Source organism: Arachis hypogaea, chromosome 18 (genome assembly GCF_003086295.3).
Source record: "Arachis hypogaea cultivar Tifrunner chromosome 18, arahy.Tifrunner.gnm2.J5K5, whole genome shotgun sequence".
NCBI classification, from domain to species: Eukaryota; Viridiplantae; Streptophyta; class Magnoliopsida; order Fabales; family Fabaceae; genus Arachis; species Arachis hypogaea.
Window position 1 is genome coordinate 125,348,240 of NC_092053.1, and position 18,774 is coordinate 125,367,013.

At 40.4% G+C, this 18,774-nt stretch overlaps 2 protein-coding genes across 2 annotated transcripts; one reads left to right on the top strand and one right to left on the bottom strand.

Annotated features, from left to right (window-relative positions):
- Window positions 1–1,129: 1,129 nt before the first annotated feature.
- Window positions 1,130–10,379, bottom strand: LOC140181466 (uncharacterized). The gene is made up of 6 exons (XM_072225065.1): window positions 10,009–10,379; window positions 9,345–9,834; window positions 9,215–9,287; window positions 8,113–9,031; window positions 7,663–7,845; window positions 1,130–1,436 (listed from the first exon to the last, which is right to left on the bottom strand). The coding sequence occupies exons 1-6, from the start codon at window positions 10,377–10,379 to the stop codon at window positions 1,130–1,132; spliced, it is 2,343 nt and encodes a 780-aa protein (XP_072081166.1).
- A 1,133-nt stretch (window positions 10,380–11,512) lies between these two features.
- LOC112770461 (uncharacterized) lies at window positions 11,513–12,193 on the top strand. The gene has a single exon (XM_025814813.1). The coding sequence runs from the start codon at window positions 11,513–11,515 to the stop codon at window positions 12,191–12,193; it is 681 nt and encodes a 226-aa protein (XP_025670598.1).
- The last annotated feature ends 6,581 nt before the right edge of the window (window positions 12,194–18,774 follow it).

Sequence of the window (18,774 nt, forward strand, 5' to 3'; positions counted from 1 at the left end):
AAATGATGGCCTCAATCATATGTGGGTATGTATCTACATTCTATATTGGACATATAGATTAAAACAAAGTTAAGATTACAAGCATAGAAAAGAAGGGCGAAACACACAGGAATGAATTTATGGTTAAATGCAACCATACAATTAAGCTCAAAAACTCACGGATTGTGTGTTCTCTGGCTCAAAAACCATATATCAGTCATGTGTGTCATGCAAGTAGAAATCAAGAGTTCCCATTATTCTCAATGTGAATCTTAGGATGGCTCTTAAAAACTTAGTGTTCTTCCTTGAAGAAATGTTGTTAACTAACTCACATTTGTTGCTATATATATACAGTGTGTGGATTGTTGTGATTCTGTTATACTAAAGTCTCTAGTTTACTCTTTTTTATTTTCAATTAATCCAAATTATCGTATGCTAAAAGGGTAAACTAAGCTAATTAATCCATATATTCTATATCACAACTTAATAAGCTAAAAGTGCAACTAAACTAGATATCTAAGATAAATATATAAACCAAAGTGCAAAATGCATAAATATAGTAAAAATACAGAAAAATGTGCAAGTACTGAAAGATAAATAAGATAAGATAAAATAAAAAATAAAATAAAAAATAAAAAATAAAAATACAGAGAATAAACAAAATAGAATAAAAGAGAGTCTGAAAAGTGGTTCACCAAAATAAAGTTCGCCAGAGATGGCAACCTCCCCACACTTAAATAATAGCATCATCCTCGATGCTCACTCAAGCTGGGTGTGAGGAAGTGTCATCTCCGGAAGGATGTGCAGTAGGTGTCTCTGTGGTGGTCTGAGGCTCTGCAATCTGTATGAGTGTCGGAGGGTCTGCCTGCTGAAGTGGAGGCTCTGTCTGTAGAGGGATCTCTGGATCAGCCGGCTGTATCTGATGGGGCTCCTCATGGTGTGGCGTAGCCTGCTCGGGTCCTGCCTGCTCAGCCTCTGCATGTGCCTCCTCCTCATGATCGTCTGCCTCCTCCTCAGATGGCTCAGAAGGGGTGTCAGGCTCGGAGGGGATGTCGTGGTGGCCAGATCGGATCATCAACTTTAAGTGCTCATAGCGTTGCTTGCTGCAACGCTCAGATCTCTCATATCGCCGCTGGTTGCGGCACTCCATCTAGTCCAATCGGTCAAATAAGCGATGCACGAGATGGTAGATGGGCTCTGAAGTAGGTGAGGGTGCAGTAGTGGTGGCAGGTGCAGCAGGGGATGCTGAAGGGGCAGCAGAAGATGTAGCTGCCTCAGCAGAGTCAGTGAGAAAAGGAGGTCGGTAACCTAAAGCCTGAAACTTTCTACTGTGAGGGATGATCTTCTTGCAGTCGGCGGCAGTGGGCTTTTCATCAACAATCTCCCAGGGCACCTCAGCTCGGCGGCCTAGCTGAGTAATCAAGTAGGGAAAGGGGAGAGTGCCTCTAACATGGATCCTGGCCATGTAATACCGGATAAAGCAGGGCAGATATAAGTCTTTTCCCTCCATCACACACCAGATGAGGGTAATCATAGCAGCTGGCACCTCTGTCTCATGAGTGCTCGGTATCACATAGTTACTTAGGATCTGCTGCCAAAGCCGAGCCTCATCATTCAGGTAGATAATCTTTAGTCCTTTTGGGGCCACTGTGGACTTGCCCATGACCCATGGGACAGTAGAATCAAGGGCTATTCTCTGCTTCACTGCGTCCCAGTCAAATCTCATGAATCTCATATCCTCCTCAGCCTTTTGGTAACCGTCTGGCTGATCGGATTTTGGTAGGAGCTGGAGGATTTCTTCTATTGCTTCCTCAGTAACCAGAATCTGCTTGCCTCGAAGCTGTACTGCATCCAGGGATGTTTTGAAGTAGTTACAGTAGAATTCTCTGACCTAGGATGAGTTGACTTCAGTCAGGTTCCTTTCCAAGAAGAACCAGCCTCTCTATTTAATTTGTTCTGAAGTGTATTGTTTGAGTTCTTCTGGAATTTTGAGGGTCCCTTCTAGGTATAGGTTCCTGGAAGTGGCAAAAACTGGATACTTCAGCTCACAATATCTGTTGGCAAACTTGACAGGATATGTGGCAGTCAGTAGCTGATCGGCCTTTTCCTGCAGGGTAAAGTTCTTCTCCCGCCAGGAATCATCGTGGAGGATATCCAAAATAGAAGAAGAGGATTCTCCTCTTTTTCTTTTGCCAGTGGTGGCTTTGCCCTTTCATTTACTTTTAGGGTCAGACATCCTGAAAAGCAGAATTTCCATAATAAAGTTTAAGAATTAAAGCAGGAAAACAGGTAAGCAAATAGGAATATATCAATAGAAGCATAGATTGGCAAAAGAGGAATAAAGTGGCAATGTAAGCATGAATTGAGTTAATTTGATGTAAAATTTTGGATTGTAGGCAAGTTAAAAGTTGGAGAAGAAAAATCACAATTCAAAATCTTAGATGTGCGGAATTGTTTGTAATTAGGAACAACACTAAACATGCCTTGAAGTGGTTTTGAAAGTAGTTAGTTGAAAATTAAAAAGTTAGAAAGTTAAAAGTGGTTAAGAGTTAAAAATGAAGTTAAAGTCAATGGCATGTTGTTGTGGTTCCCAATAACTAAAATTGCACAAATTTGAAAACAAGTAACTCAAATTCAAGGAAAAAGTGCAGATTACTGATGATTAACCATGGAAAAGAATTGCAAATTCAAAATTGATTTAATCAAATAAGGGAATCAGAAAGAATGAGAAAGCAGGCCCGTGCATTCATGTATTGCTTTGGTTAAAACCATTTAGTGCAAAATTAGAAAGTTCCAAAACGAATTCATGAATGGTAGTAGAGTGAAATAATATGCTGAAAAAAATTGGGCAGCATTTCGTCTAAAAATTGGACATTCCCGGGTAATAAACAACAGCAAAAACCAGTTCATATGATAATAAAATAGTGCAGAAAAGAGAAACAATTAGTAATTCATAGGAATTCAAAATAAACAACTCAATTTGCATCAAAACAACATATGAACAACAGTAACATCACAGCAATATTCAAATTGCGAAACAGATTAAAACAGGTAACAAGAACGGCGTAATTATCAGGCCTAAATCCACTAACCACATCCTAACTACCTAACCACCTAAAATCCACTATGATCATGCATCTCTAACTATCCTAATTTGAACAAAAATCGAAAAACTAACAAACTAATCAACGGGAAAAAGGATTTAGTGTTCGGCGGAACCTGGTGGGCAGAGGAACAGAATTAGGGCGCAGAGAGATGGTGTTGGTGGTGGCAGGGACGCGGTGGCCCTGGGAGGCGGCACGGCGGCAGTTTGGTGGGGGCAATGGTGGCTGTGTGGTGGGTGTGGGTTTAACGGGGTTATGGGAGATGGAAGGAGAGGAAGAGGGGAGAAGGGGAGGGTTGGGGGCGTGGTGGCGTGCGGAGGTGACGGCGGCGCTGGGCGGCTTGGGGACGGGGCGGCGCGACAGTGGAGGAGAAGCGGGGAAGGAAGAAGAAGGGGAGGGAGCGGTGGTTGGGGCGTGGTGGCGGTCGGCCAGATGTCCTGGGTGGTGGTGATGGCTCGGTGAGGGAGGGGCGGTGGTGATGTGGTGGTTGGGGGTGAAGGAAGAGAGAGTGCAGAGGGGGTTTGGGGGGGTGGGTTTTGGTACGCGAAAGGGGTAGGGTTCGCATGGGTTGGGGTTAGGGTATTTGAATCTACGTGAACGCGTGGGGCGCGTGATCGCGTGTTTAGGGCGAAAAGGGGAATGACGCGATCGCGTGATTGATGGATAATGAAAGTGACGTGTACGCGTGGGGCACGCGTACGCGTCGCTGAGAATTGTGCTAAACGCACAATTCCAACGTCGTTTTAGCACAACTCTCTATTTCCAATTAGGGGGCTAAGATTTCCAGGCGACGCGTACACGTCGCCCACGCTTTCGCGTGGTGTGTGTGAAGTGAAAGTGACGTGTTCGCGTCACTGACGCATTCGCGTCACTGACGCGAATGCGTGGGTGAGATGTAATGAAGGTGACGCGTTCGTGTCAGCGACGCGATCGCGTGGCCCAAATTGTGCCTAATGCACCACATCCGCATGATTCCAGCCCAACTTTCTGGACGTTGGATTTTTGACGCCGATTTGCAATCGACGCCCACGCGTGGCACATGCTCATGCGTGGGTGCTTTTTTTTTTTTTATATATGCAGGATGCAAAATGCAATGATAATGTAGGTGCTATGAATAATTCCAGGTTCAATGAAAATAGAATAAAATAAAACTCAAAAACAAATAAAACGAAATAAAATCAAATTTGGAAAAGGAATGATCATACCATGGTGGGTTGTCTCCCACCTAGCACTTTTGGTTAAAGTCCTTAAGTTGGACATTTGCTGAGCTTCCTGCTATGGTGGCTTGTGCTTGAATTCATCCAAAAATCTCTACCACTGTTTGGAATTCCAATAGCCTCCGGGGTCCCAAACTAGGCATGTAAAGGCCTTGAGCAAATTCAAACAGGTTTTCAGGCTCCCAGGGTGCTGAATATCAGAATATATTCCAGGATCCCAAACCTTGCTTTTATATCCGCCTTTGTTTCGATCTATATTTTTCCAGCCGGGCGGTTTAGAAGTTGTATTCTCACCATGTTGACCAAACATCTTCCGAGACCCATTCAATCGAACTCGAAACCAATCCCTACACTTCAAAGTGAAGCGTGGAACTTTGTTGAATCTTGCATACCAGCCTTGAGCACGAACCATTTCCCTTTTACTCTTAAAGCCGCAAAGAGCTCTAAGCTGGCCATCTGTTTCAAGCAAGCCATATTCAAGTGGAAAAGTAAAGATAAAGGCTAAGGATTTTACCCACTTGAAATTTGTATTGGATGGTAATGGCCTTGGAAAAGGTGCTTCCAGGGGTTTTGCAAGCTCTACTCCCTTGTGTTCTTTTGTGAATTCCTCCACTTCCTTGCGAACTTCTTCAACTGCAACCACGTTTTGATCAAAGTCTTCGATATCTTCCTCATCACTCAAGTCATAAGTTGGAGGTTGAGAGAAGTCGACCTCCGCATCATTTTCGTATTCACTTGGGGAAGATTCTTCAATCTCAAAGAATTCACTTGCGGATGCAAGTTCATTACTAGGAGAACTTAACTCGTGATTGTCATTATCAAGGAAACTCGCATCTTGAGTTGAACCGTCCAGTTCTTCATAAGATACCTGCTTTGGGGGCTGTGCACTATCCTCCTTAGCATCAATTGCAAATTTCTTGACGGAATTCTCCACAATTCTAGATTCCCATGGAGGTTCAGCATCTCCTAAATCTTCAACCAATTCTTCTTCTTCGATAATTTCAGCTTCATCCACTTGTTCCAGTACAAAATCATGCTCCTTACTGTCCATTGGAGTTTCTAGTATCGCCTTCATGCTGCGTTCTTCATTAGATTGTCCACATGAAGCCATGGGGGTTCCTTGAGTGTCCAAACGTCGGGAAGGTAATCGATTAATCACTTGCTCCAGTTGGTGAAGGGTTGCATGAAATTTTTCCAATGTTTCCTTGAGTTGCTCCCTTGATTCTTGGGTTGATGGATATGGACATGGTGCATAAGGACGTGGTGGGAATTGGGGTGGGTATGGGTTAGGGTCATACGGAGGTGAATGTTGGTAGGGGGCTTGTGAGTATGGTGGTTCAAAGCTATGTTGAGGAGGTGGTTCATAGGCATGTGATGGTGCTTGTTGGTAACTACGAGGGGGTCCACCGTATCTATTATCTTGGTATGCACCTCGGAATGGCTCTTGACCATAGTAATTTGGTAGGTGTTGGTTGTCACGAAAGGGTCTACCATAACTATTGTCTCGACATGCATTGTTGAATGGTCGTTGTCCATGGTACGTTGGAAGATATTGTTGCCTAAAAGGTTGATCAAATCCTCGCGGCTCCGTCCATCTCTGGTTGTTTTGACCTTGATGCATGTTCCTGTTATAGCTTACATTCCTTTCAACAATATTAGAACCAAACTCAAAGCGATGGGGGTGAGAACTCATAGCAATTAATAAAAATTAAAAACAAAAATAAAAACAAATAAACAGGAAAAAGGAAATATTTACAATAACCAATAATAAGGCACACGTTTGCAATTCCCCAACAACAGCGCCATTTTGATGAACTGGAAGATTGATGGTTTAGAATTCACAATAAATTCTCGTTACAAGTATAGTTTCTAAACCAAGCAATAATCTTGTCATACAAAAACTTGTTTGTCACTCAATAAACCCAATAAAATTTATAACCGAAATATTAAAACCTCGGGTCGTCTTCTCAAGGAATTGCAGGGAGGTGTGATTTATTATTGGTTATGGAAAAATGTATGTTTTTGGGTTTTTGGAATAGAGAACAAGTAAGTTAAATGGCAAGAAAAATAAATTAATAATTATAAAATCTTTTGGCAAGGTATGAGAACTGGAAATCCCATCCTAGTTATCCTTATCAGGTGTGATGAAAATTGTTTATTGCTCTCACTTAGTTAAAACTTACTAAATAAAGGAAAGTCAAGTGGACTAATTAATTTGATCCTCAAGTCCTAGTCAACTCCCGTGGAAAGACTAGCTTTAGAGTGATCCAAATTAATCAGCAATTCCCAAATCTCAATCAACCGCTGAGTTTAATAACTCAAGTGTTACCAATTACTTAACCAAGGCCAAAAGGGAAAAATAAATCTAAATTAAATAGAAAGCATCATAAATAGAATAAAGCAATTATAAATCTGAAATACCTCAAATTATATTAAATAGAATATTTAAATCTAACATGGAAAGATTCATAAGCTAAATTGGAACATTAACAAGTAAAAGCATTGGAATAAATAAAAGTAGAAGAGAAACATTAATTAAAAGAACATTGAACCTGTCATTGAAGTAGTAATCATGAAATAAAATAAAAGGAATCCTAATCCTAAAACTTGAGAGAGAGGGGAGAGCCTCTCTCTCTAAAAACTACATCTAAATCCTAAAATTGTGTATTATGAATGTTGTCAAAATGTCTCTCTGTGAATTGTTGTTTGATTGCCCCATTCTCTGGCTTATATTCTGTGTTTCTGGATTTGGAATTGGGCCAAAAAAGGGTCCAGAAATCGTTGGGGGCGTTTTTTGCAGATTCCTGCACGTGGCGTCTGTCACGCGGGCGCGTCAGTCACGCGGGCGCGTCAGTCACGCGTACGCGTCATTTGCGTTCTGCTCAAGGCACGCCTTCGCGTCGTTCATGCGTTCGCGTCAGTGCCATTTCGTGCTAGGCATGCATCCGCGTCATCTATGCGTTCGCGTCGCTGCCTTTTCTTCAAAACTCCATTTTTTGCTTTCCTTCCATTTTTGTATGTTTTCTTTCTGTCCTTTAAGCCATTCATGCCCTATGAAGCCTGAAAATACTTAACACACAAATCACGGCATCGAATGGTAATGAAGGATAATTAAATTTAATATTTTTAAAGCATAGGAAACATGTTTTTTACATATATCATAAAATAAGGAAGAGAAAGTAAAACCATGCAATTCATATGAATAAGTGGGTGAAGAATTGATAAAAACACTTAATTGAGCACAAAATGAATCATAAAATATGGGTTTATCAGTATTCATTTTTGCCACCGGAGCAAATGTCTCCTCGTAATGGATCCCATAGGTTTGGGTATATCCTTTTGCAACCAACCTTGCTTTATACCTGTCCAGTGTGCCATTAGATTGATATTTAACTATGTATATCCACCTATAACCCATTGCTTTCTTGTCCGTTGGTCTCTCTACAATCTCCCAAGTCTCGTTCCTTTCTAATGCACCCATTTCTTTATTCATAGCTCGAACCCAGTTCTCATCTTTTAAGGCTTCTTGTACTGATGTAGGGATTCTGACAGAATCAATAGCTGAAAGAAAATTCTAGTGTTGTACAGAAATATTTTTAGTGGACACAAATTTAGAAATAGGATATTTGGCACATGATCTTTTTTCTTTTCTCATGGCAATAGGTAAATCATCTAGGTTAGTTGCATAAGTGGTATTTAAGGTGTTAAGAGTCTCAAGAGTATGAGGTCTTACCTCCGGTTCAGACGAATGAAGTTGCTGTTTGACCAGGACAGGTTCTTGCTGCCTTTGTTGATATTATTTTCCAAAAAACATGTCCTCATTATTCTCCTCATTATTCTTTTCTAATAGTGATGCTGATTCAGGGTCTTTGTTATCCTCCGGAGAAGTGAAATTCTGCAACAAGGGAAAAGGTGACGACTCAAGAAACTCAGCTTCTGGAAGACTCTCCCCCTGAAGCTGAGAACTAGGAAAGAAGGACTCGGACTCATGAAATGTGACATCCTTGGAGATATAGAATTTACGACTTTGAGGATGATAGCATTTGTATCCTTTTTTGTTTGAAGTATAACCTATAAAGACACATTTGATTGCCCGAGGATCCAACTTACCCCGATGAGAACTATAAATATGAACAAAAATAGGACAACTAAAGATACAACCTTGAAGACTACTCATAATAGGGATAGAGGGGTAAATTTTGGTCAGAAATTGAATAGGGCTAACACTGTCTAAGACCTGAGATGGTAATCTATTAATCAAATAAGTGGCTGTTAGGACAGCTTCCCCCCAGTAAGACTTAGGAACAGACGTTTGGAAGAGTAATGCTCGAGTAACCTCAAGAAGATGACGATTTTTCCTTTCTGCCACCCCATTCTGTTGAAGGGTGTCTACACAGGTCAATTCATGAATAACTCCATTATCCTTAAGGAACTTGGAAAAATTTTGGTTCACATATTCTCTGCTATTATCAGAACGTAATCGCTTAATCAGGCTTCCAAATTGTGTTCGAACTATTTGGTAAAAATTTTCAAACAAGTAGAAAACTTCAGATTTATCTTTCATGAGAAAGATCCAGGTAACTCGTGTACAATCATCAATAAAAGAAACAAACCACTTTGCACCAGAAATATTACTAATAGCTGAAGGTCCCCACACATCAGAATGAACAAGATCAAAAGGTTTAGAACTTTTATTATTACTGGGAGAAAAAGTAGCCCGATGGTGTTTAGCTAATTGACAAACATCATATTGAAAAGACTCGACAGACACTTTTGTAAATAAAAAAGGAAATAAAGACTTTAGGGTACTAAATGGAGGATGACCAAGACGTTTATGCTGAAGCCATATCTGAGAGTTTGCCCAGGACAGTATGTTTGTCTGATGATTTGAATTAAGTGCCTTTTATGTGGTACTCTTTTTGTGCTGTAAGTAGTATAACCCGTCCTGCTCTTTAGCAATTCCAATCGTCCTCCCCGTGGTAAGATCCTGAAATACACAATGAGTATGAAAAAAAGTTGCAGCACAATTTAAGTCTTTAATAACCTTATGAATAGACATGAGGTTAGTAGATAATTTTGGAACATGAAGCACATTTTTTAAATGGATAGAAGGTTGAAGGTGGATGTTACCATATCCAGTAATAGGAATATGGGAACCGTTAGCAACAGTGATTTGTTTGTGACCATATGAATTAGTGTAAGATGAAAAAGAAAGGGAATGAGGTGTCATATAATCTGTAGCACCAGAGTCTACAATCCAGGTACTCTCAGTGCTAGGAGCATTAAAGGATAAGAAGCTAGAACCCTTACCAGTCATGGTTAAAGCACAAGGGCTAGATGTCTTACTAAGTGAGTCCATAAGACTACGTAAATGGTCTAATTCTTCTTTGCTAAGGGCTGGGGCTTCCTTTGCAGCTTGTGAGATACTTGGGTCTTCCACACTTTCAGAGTCAGATAATGTGTGGTTAGCACGTCTTTGTATGGCACCTTTGAATCCTCCAATACGTTCGAGGACCTTCTCATTTCCATGAAGTCTAAAACATGTGTCCTTAGTATGAGCTATTTTCCAACAATAACTGCACCAGCGATCATCACGGTGAGCCTTTGAGGGAGGCTTTCCATACGAAAGGGATGGACCTTTTAAAGGACCTTTGCCAGTGGCTAGAGCTTAACCATCAACAGAATTTTCTTCTTCCAACATGACTAACCTCTGAGTTTCTTCCCCTCGTACAATATGAAAAACTTCTGAGAGAGAAAGAATTTTTTCTTTACCCAAAATTTGAACCCGAATTGGATCAAATTCAGAGTGTAAGCCAGACAGAAATTTAAATATACGTATCCTTTCAATAAATTGTGTCAATGTAGTAGAATCAGGTGTGCACTGCATAGTCAAATTTTGATACTGATCTAACTCGATCCATAAACAATTCAGCGTCCCATAGTAGTCTGTTACGGAGAGGCTCCCTTGCTTGGTATTGAAGATCTTGTTTTCTATTTCATAACATGCTGCAGTATCCTTCTTCATTGAGTATGCCTGACTTAGATTATTCCAAATCTCCTTAGCAATGGGGAAGTACATATAATTACGGCTGATTTCAGGTAGCAAACGGAAGACAGAAGAAGAAAAAAGAAAACCGACGATCGTGTCTGGGCAAGCAGCGTCGCAATCAAAGAGATCGCGTGCGGAGTGGCCGATGGCAACGAAATCTCCTGGGCTTTGTAGATCGATAAATCATGCTTCTGATGGTGGTGGTCTCGTTCAAAAACTCGCCGAAAAATTCTGGTGGCGGCGTGCGGCAGCGGCAGGGCACCAAAACAGGTATAGCTGCAGCAATGAAGGCTGCCTGAAAAAATGCTGAAAAAATATGAAAGAAGAACCCTCAGAATTGGGAGCTCTGATACCAACTTAAAAAGAAGATTTTTGAATATTATTCCTGAATTGTTTCACTTAGAGTGTGATTACATACAGAATATAAAGATTATTTACAACCTAATTAAGAAAAGAAAATAACAGGTAATAAAAGCTATTCAAAACAAATCTGCACCAAATCTGTCCTAATATAAACAAATATATACTAATTATAGAATAATTACAACAATTTTGCAAGGAAGTAATTTTCTTAAAAGGAACGGAGAGTGGAGTGTAGGAAATGAGTTTAAGATTAACATATGGGAGGATAACTAGATTCACGGATTAAGCCAACCGTTGAAAAGACGCCATTCTGATGTTAGCAAGGTATCAGACATGCTGATATAGGTGGAAACTGTAACAGAACAAAGGTTCAGGAATTATTCCCAGATTTTATAAGAGAAGAGGTCCTTCAAACACTAGTAAGCATGCTTGATAAAGAAGATACTCTAAGGTGGTCGTACAGGAGGAATGGAGAATTCATAGTCAAAACAGGGTATCCCATTACAAAGAAGGAAGCGACAGAGAAAGAAGATGATAACCCAACCACTAGTGACAATCATAAGGACCTATGGAAGAAAATTTGAGGATTAAAAATTCATCAAAAGATTAAAATATTTCTATGAAAAGCAGTGCATAATATTTCACCGATAAGAACAAATCTATTTAAGAAGAAAATAGTCACTAATCCAACAAAGGATACGGTCTCTGCACTAGGAAGATAGCTTTTGGACAAATGGAAGAAAATCAAAGGACCGAGCAAGGAGGTACAGGAACAAAGGGATAGCAGTTTAAGCCAAATGATGTGGGCATTATGGAAAGCGAAAAATACAGAAGTTCACAACAATTCACAACCAGACCCACTCAGAACAATAATCAATGCAAAATTATTGGAAACAGAGTTTAGGAAATCCTTAGATATACTAATTCAATCCAGCAGTGAAATGCAAAGGAGAAGTAGGTTCCCTGTAAAGTGGAGACCGCCTCCAACCAATTGGATACAACTAAACGTTGACACAGCCTTTTCTAGTGAATCTAACAGGGGAGCAATTGCTGTGACAATTCTTGACAACCTGGGACGATTGATAAGAGGATCTGCAATAAAAATCCAGGAAGGATTAGTAACAATTGCAAAAGCATTAGCTATAAGAAAAACAGTGATTCTAACAGATAATTTGAGCATGGAAAGGGCTATAATTGAAAGCGATAGTTTAATACTAATCCAAATTATCAAATCATGGGAAGATTGGTGGGAGATCCGTCCAATTCTACAAGACATCAGAGGCATAATGGCAAAGCACCAACGCTTTGGCTTCACCTGGACCCCGAGAAAGGAAAACTCCCGGGCTCATTTAATTGCAAAGCTTAAAGCAGAGGAGGCTCTTCCAGGTAACTGGTGCTCAAGGCCAATTGAACAGCTTACTACCATTATCAATGCAGATAGCATCCAAACGGCGGATCACAATACGACATCTGATCTCTAGCCGCAGGCCCTCAAAGCCAATAGTCCGTTACCAACGAGGCAATTGTATGAAACAGTTTAGAGGCAGTTGGAGACATTGAAATGAATCGGCTTTTCATTTTCATCCTTGCTTGGAGTCGCACATCCTATTTTCCAGGTGAAGCAGCTCGACAGTAAGATCCACTCATCCCTCTCAAAATCGGCACCTAAGACCTCTTTGGGTCGTGTGGATGAGAAGGAGAGAGGAGTTATGGCCGCAACATATCCCGTAAATTCACGCAGCTGGTATCAAAACTCGTCTTGCACTCTCTTGAGGATGCCACCACTACCAGTAGCATCTGTGTCTGTAGTCGGCGAAGGACCCACAACACCTCCGAGTGTAGCGCCCATAATCCTTGGTTGGTGCTCTTGAACCTATCGAGGAGAACGGATCCTGATCGGTGTCAATGGAGATAGCTACATCAATTTTCTATTAGTGTCTTTCTTCTCACTGGACTTTGATTAGTAGCGTTGCAAGCATTAGCATTGGTGTTCTCCACTAGACATTAGTTCAGATATATTAGGTGGGGCTATGGGAGGAAAAAAGTATCATTGTACTGTTTGAAATTGTGGGATCTCTTCTGGGTTGGATTGGAGATCCTACCCAAGTCCAAAAGAAAAAAAAATCAAAGTTCTTGTATATAGGGGTCCATGGCCGAAAAAAAGGTTTTTGTATATATACTTTAGAGGCTTTCATTGTTTACATTATATTTTCAACTTAAAAGAAAATCTTAGACTTATATGCAGCTGAGGCCTAGATCAAGTGGCAAATTAGATTGTCTTTTGATCAGGCTGTATCAAATTTAAATTTTAGCTAAGACTTGGATGAGGTTTAAAAAATCTTATAACATGAGTGCATGAGTTGTGTAATGATAAAAAAATAAAAAGAAAAAATCTTGAACTGATATACTTCACAAAGTTTATTTTAGGACTTTAAAGCTTGTTTATAAACCATTTAACATGGAAAAGAATTCTATTTCCTTTAAGAAAAGAATTCATTTCTATTTGAAATTCAATTTCATGATTTGGAATAACTATAATATATTAATGGAATAGAATTCAAGTTTAAAGAGTGTGAGAGTTGATTTGGAAATCAGACCCTTTTTGGTCTGATTTACAAATGAAGAAAAAATGGGAATTGGAATTCTCAAAAGAATTCAAATCATTCATTTTTAGTTGTTTCAAAGCAAGAACCAGAATTCAACTCTTGAGTGAATTCTAATTCCTAGCATTCCAAACAAGCTGTAAAAGTCTCGCTCCCTCTTCAGTAATAAGAATGTAAGTAGAATCTATTACTTATTTTAAGTTTTTTTATTTAGAAAAGCTCAACACAACAAGATGAAACATAGAGAATAGAAACAATAAATAACTACTAAAAAACAAACTAAGAAATTCAACTCATAGTCATTTTGGGCATTGTCATCAATAATCATAGGGTTCAATATTATTCTAGTCGTCGTAGCTTGTAAATGACTTGTTTATTATTTCTACAACCATGAACCTTCATTTTGAAGATTCTATCATTCTTTTCTAATCAGACATTTTAGATGGTTGCAAAAAATCCTATCCACCATCTCTTTTACTCATTTTTTCTACCAGACACTTCGACCAACTTTTAAAGTGTTGCTTAAGTATATTTGGAACATACCATAGTCTACCAAATGTAGTCAACCAAAACACACCACGCCTGTTAAATAAATTCACAACCAAAAAACAAGTAAAAGATATTCTCAACAACCCTATTACATAATACATACATATTATCATTTTGATCAATAACACCTAATCTACATAATTTTTTCTTGGTATTCACCCTGCCAGCCAAAGCAAACTAAGCAAACAACTCAACTCTTTGTAGGACGAAGCCTCTTCAAATAGTATTAATGAAACTATAACTTATTATATCCTCTGGAAGTATTTCTGTTTGCAAAACCTGTACAAAAGAGTTAGTTAAATAATTTTTTTTGGTCTCCTATGGTATCCCCCAATCCCGCAGGCTAAAGTGGGTACTTCATTTAAGGATGTACCGCTGGCCAATGAATTAGACTAGTGAACTAATTACTAGATCAATCAAACTTGGTTAAATTTTCATATAATTTTATCCTCTCTCTTAATTGTTAGCTTGACTGACTTAAAAGTCTCATGAAATTAGTTAACTAATTTCAATCCTCATTAGAATAACTTTCTTCTCTGATAAAAGTTTCATATCCACTCTAATTCATCCAAAAATTCATAATCATACTTGTTCCGAGGGTTACCTGAAACCGGAGGTCGATCTCGGATGAGATCTTCTGTACTGGTCGGAGATAACGTGTCCGGTTGGCTGATGGCGGCCAGAGCTGTTGTATCCGACTTGTTGGATTTACAGCACTGCTGATCCTTGATCACCGAAGGGTGGGGGGTACCTGCAAGAGACTCCGATGCTTAAGTTAGCACGGGTATTAAGCAGGTTTTATGTAGAATCAGAGTATGAGTTATACCTGGGTGCTCCAGTGTATTTATAATGGTGTGATAGTGACCTTTTTAGATAAGATAAGTTAGTTATCTTTATCTTATCTTTATCTTTTGAGTTGAGGTCAGCTTATCTTCAAGGGAACTGCCCTTATCTCTATAGGCTCGTACGGCCTGTGGATTTGGGTCGTGTTCCTCTATTTGGGCCCTTTATTGGGCTCTCCTGTTGATTTGGCCGACCTCTTTGAGAAGAGGTCGGGTAGCTTGACCTGAAGAGGTCGGGTAGCTTGACCTGAAGAGGTCGGTCGCTTTGTCGCCAATCATCCCAAGTCAGGTAGCTCGACCTGGGTATGAACAGTGCCCCTGCTTGAGCTCGGTCTTTTTGTTGAGGTCGAGTCTTTGACTTCGGTCCTTCTCTGACGAAGCCGAACTCAAGCATTTTGTCAATTTCTTCCTTTTGTAGAATCTTTTGAATGTAAAACGTTTTTCTCTAAAAGCGCGCGCTTTTATATCAGCGCTTTGTTCTTGGGAATGTGAGAGGGTTTAATACCTTCATTAATTGGTATTAATTGCCCCATTTTCTCTTGGCTTTTTATTTTGAATTTCTCAATCAAAAACGGTTTCTCTTCTTCGCTCTTCTTCGTAACTTCTCCCTTTACTCTCTCATTTTCTGTTTCTTTCCTGGAGTTTCGTGGTTCCTTCCTGCAACGTCTGTTCTGCTACTGCTTTCTGTGGAAGAAGGGCGATTTCCAGATTTCTCCTTCCATCTTCGCAGTTTTTCACTTCGAGGGATGGCTTTGCCGCTTCTGCTCTTTTCTTTCGAGGTTTTCTTCTATTCTCCAGGTTCGATTTTTCTTCCTCTGTTTCCTTATATGTCTGATTTTAGAAAGTTTGATTTTTGCTCAGAGAAAGTTTGGATCTTTCTGCTTTTACTGTGCCTGATTGTTGCGTGTTCTGGAATTTCTTCGTTTTTGGTGCGAATCTTTTTGCTTTTCTTGTTGCTTGAATCTTTTTTAGGGCTTTTGCATGTTGTCGTCGTTTTTGCTTGTGCCTTCGATGGTTTTTGCTTGTTTTTTGCTTTCGTTTTGAAATCTTATTTTCTCCTATGATGAGTGCCGGGACGTAAGCTGTAGAATTTTCTTGAAACCTTGCTTTGTTACTGCCTCCAAAGGATGCCCCAGGGCTTTGGTTTGAGTCTTGGGGTTTTCCTTTCCTGTTTGTTCGTCTGTCAAGTTGTTTTGCCCCTCATCCGAGATGTTTTGTTAGTAATCCACTCTTCTTTTCTTATTGTAAGATTTAGTTGGCCTCATGTCTTCTCGCAATAACGTTGTAGAGATGTCTTCCCAGGTTCCCAAGGGCATGGCCGATTGGGTGGACTCGATGGTTCTTATGTGTGTCTCTTTGATTGATTCCGAGTTTTGCGCGCAGCTTAGGTAGTTTTGTAGGGTCTGTAGTAATCATGGTGATGAGAAGAATTATGAACTTGTCCCTCCCTCTTCTGAGGAGAGAGTTTGTTTCTCTACTCGGGTTGTTAATGATCGCCCTTTTTTCTATGCTTATGACTTCTTCTTTGGTCAGCTGGGTATCACCCTTCCTTTTACTGAGTTTGAGACCGACCTGTTATGGTCCTGTAATGTTGCTCTCTCTCAACTTCACCCTAATTCCTGGGGTTTCATTAAAATTTTTCAATTGTTGTGTAATGGTTTTGGCATCCCTGCCTCGCAATCTCTCTTTTTCTACCTATTTGTCTTGACAAAGCCTGGAGTAGTAAAAAAGAAGGCAGCGTGGGTCTCCTTCCGATCTTCCCAAGGAAAGAAGGTCTTTTCCATGTTTGATGAATCGTTTCGTGATTTTAAGAACTATTTTTTCAAGGTCTGAGCTGTTGAAGGAGCTCGGCCCTTTTTCCTGGACGAGAATGATGAGCCCGCCTTTCCCTTGGAATGGCAAAAAGATGTGAGAGTGTCCAGATATATGTGGAAAATGTTGGATGAGGCTGAGCGAGCTTTTGTGACTATCTTGGAAGAACACTGGGGTCAATCCCCCTATCTTGATACAAAGAAATTTTTAACCAATCCCTCTCTTCTTCAAACTGAGCTGGGTATTTTTGCGTTTCCTTTGTTATCTGTTTATATCGCTTGTGAATGCCTTTCCGACTTGTAGCTTAATTTCTTACTGTTGTGTCTTATTTGCAGAGGCGATGAAGAATAATGAATCCATGAAGGATTTTAAGAGGGCGCAGAAGGCGACTGCTGCCAAGAACATCTCGGCTAAGGCGGCCGGGGAGGGATTTTCCCAAGTGCGTGTGAAGCCGTCCATGCCGAGTTCTCCCGGGATGAGGAAGGTGATCCCTACTCCCCGAGTTCGTCTGGCTGACCCTCTTTCAACTTCTACTGCTCCTTCTGTCGCTCCTCCCAATAAGAAACAAAAACAGTTGAGCCCTTTGACCTCGATGCTCCCGACTTTAATGCTATTGAATTTGTAGATCAGCAAATCGGCCCCTATGGCGCTCTTTCTATGGACGATGTGTCCATCCTTCATCATTTGGAATTTATGACCCGAAACAACATAAAAATGGCGTATATGGGGGCTGCTATGCACCGAACTGCTCAGAACCTACCTCTCCATGCCACCAAAGCATTTATGGAGGAGGCAAAGCAAGAGTTCGACCGGATGAAGGGGCTGAAGGAGGAGCTCGAGGTGAAGGTGGCCAAGCTGGAAAAAGATCTAGAGAACGAGAAGGCGAGTTCCCTTTCTCTGGCAGCTTCTGTGTGGTTGGCCGAGGACACGGCAATGATGCATAAGGATAGTTACATTACATCCTATCGGGAGGTGATGCACCTGAGGGGGGAGCTGGAGAGTGCCCGGGAAGATTATTCTGAACTTCAAGGTCATCTTGTTGGCAGCGTGACTGCTGCTTATGAGAACCTGAAGGAGCAAGTTCGGGTTATTGCTCCCGAGGCTGACCTGACCCTCTTCAGCCTGGATAATATTGTCCAGGATGGCAAGATTGTCCCTGATGACGAGGATGATGATAATGTCGAACTTCCACCTGTGTCCTTTGCTAAGGTGTCGACTTCTGCTGTTCCTACCGAGGTCGACCCTCCCGCCTCTGATCCTGACTGCCAGATCTTAAACTAAGATGACGGTACTGTGGATGCTGTTCCTCTCCAGACTCGCCCTCCGTCTCCTGCTAAAAAGTCTTCTGACCCTTAGCTTCATTCATTCTGGATATTTATATAGTTGGCCCGGCTTGTGGGCTTTTTAAACTCTTTATGTTTTGTTAACTGCTGACACTTTCTTGTTGCTTGCCTAGCAACTTTTATTTTTGAAAAACAAAAGGTAGCTCGCTTAGCTTTTTAAGGTAGGTTTCGGTGGCCTCCAAGGCTTTTATAACTTTTTGTAGACTATATCATGCTTTTTGTGCTTGATTTGGTATCTCTTCTGTTTTCTGAGAATGTTGGAACCTTGCAGCTCGACCTTTTTGGATTTGCTTTTATAACTTTTTAGTAGTAGGAGTCCGACTTTGTTATGTCGGTCTCTTTTGAGTTCTTTTTGCAGATAACTTTTTAGTAGTAGGAGTCCGACTTCGTTATATCGGTCTCCTTTGAGTTATTTTTGCAAATAACTTTTTAGTAGTAGGAGTCCGACTTCGTTATATCGGTCTCTTTTGAGTTATTTTTGCAAATAACTTTTTAGTAGTAGGAGTCCGACTTCGTTATATCGGTCTCCTTTGAGTTATTTTTGCAAATAACTTTTTAGTAGTAGGAGTCCGACTTCGTTATATCGGTCTCCTTTGAGTTATTTTTGCAAATAACTTTTTAGTAGTAGGAGTCCGACTTCGTTATATCGGTCTCCTTTGAGTTATTTTTGTAGTCCTCTTTTTTGGACCTGTGTTAGGTCTCTTTCAGGGACTACTTGTATAACTTTTTAGTTTTGGGCTGACTTTGTTATGTCGGGACCTTCTAAGTTAAAGTAATTCTCTTTAATAAGGTTGGCCAGACCTCTTTCCAGGGTTTACTTATAACTTGGGTTGACTTGGTCCGACTTCTTAATGTCGGCCAGTCTTTAAGTTATTATTTTAGCAATCCGTAAGACCTCGTCAGGTTCTTTTTT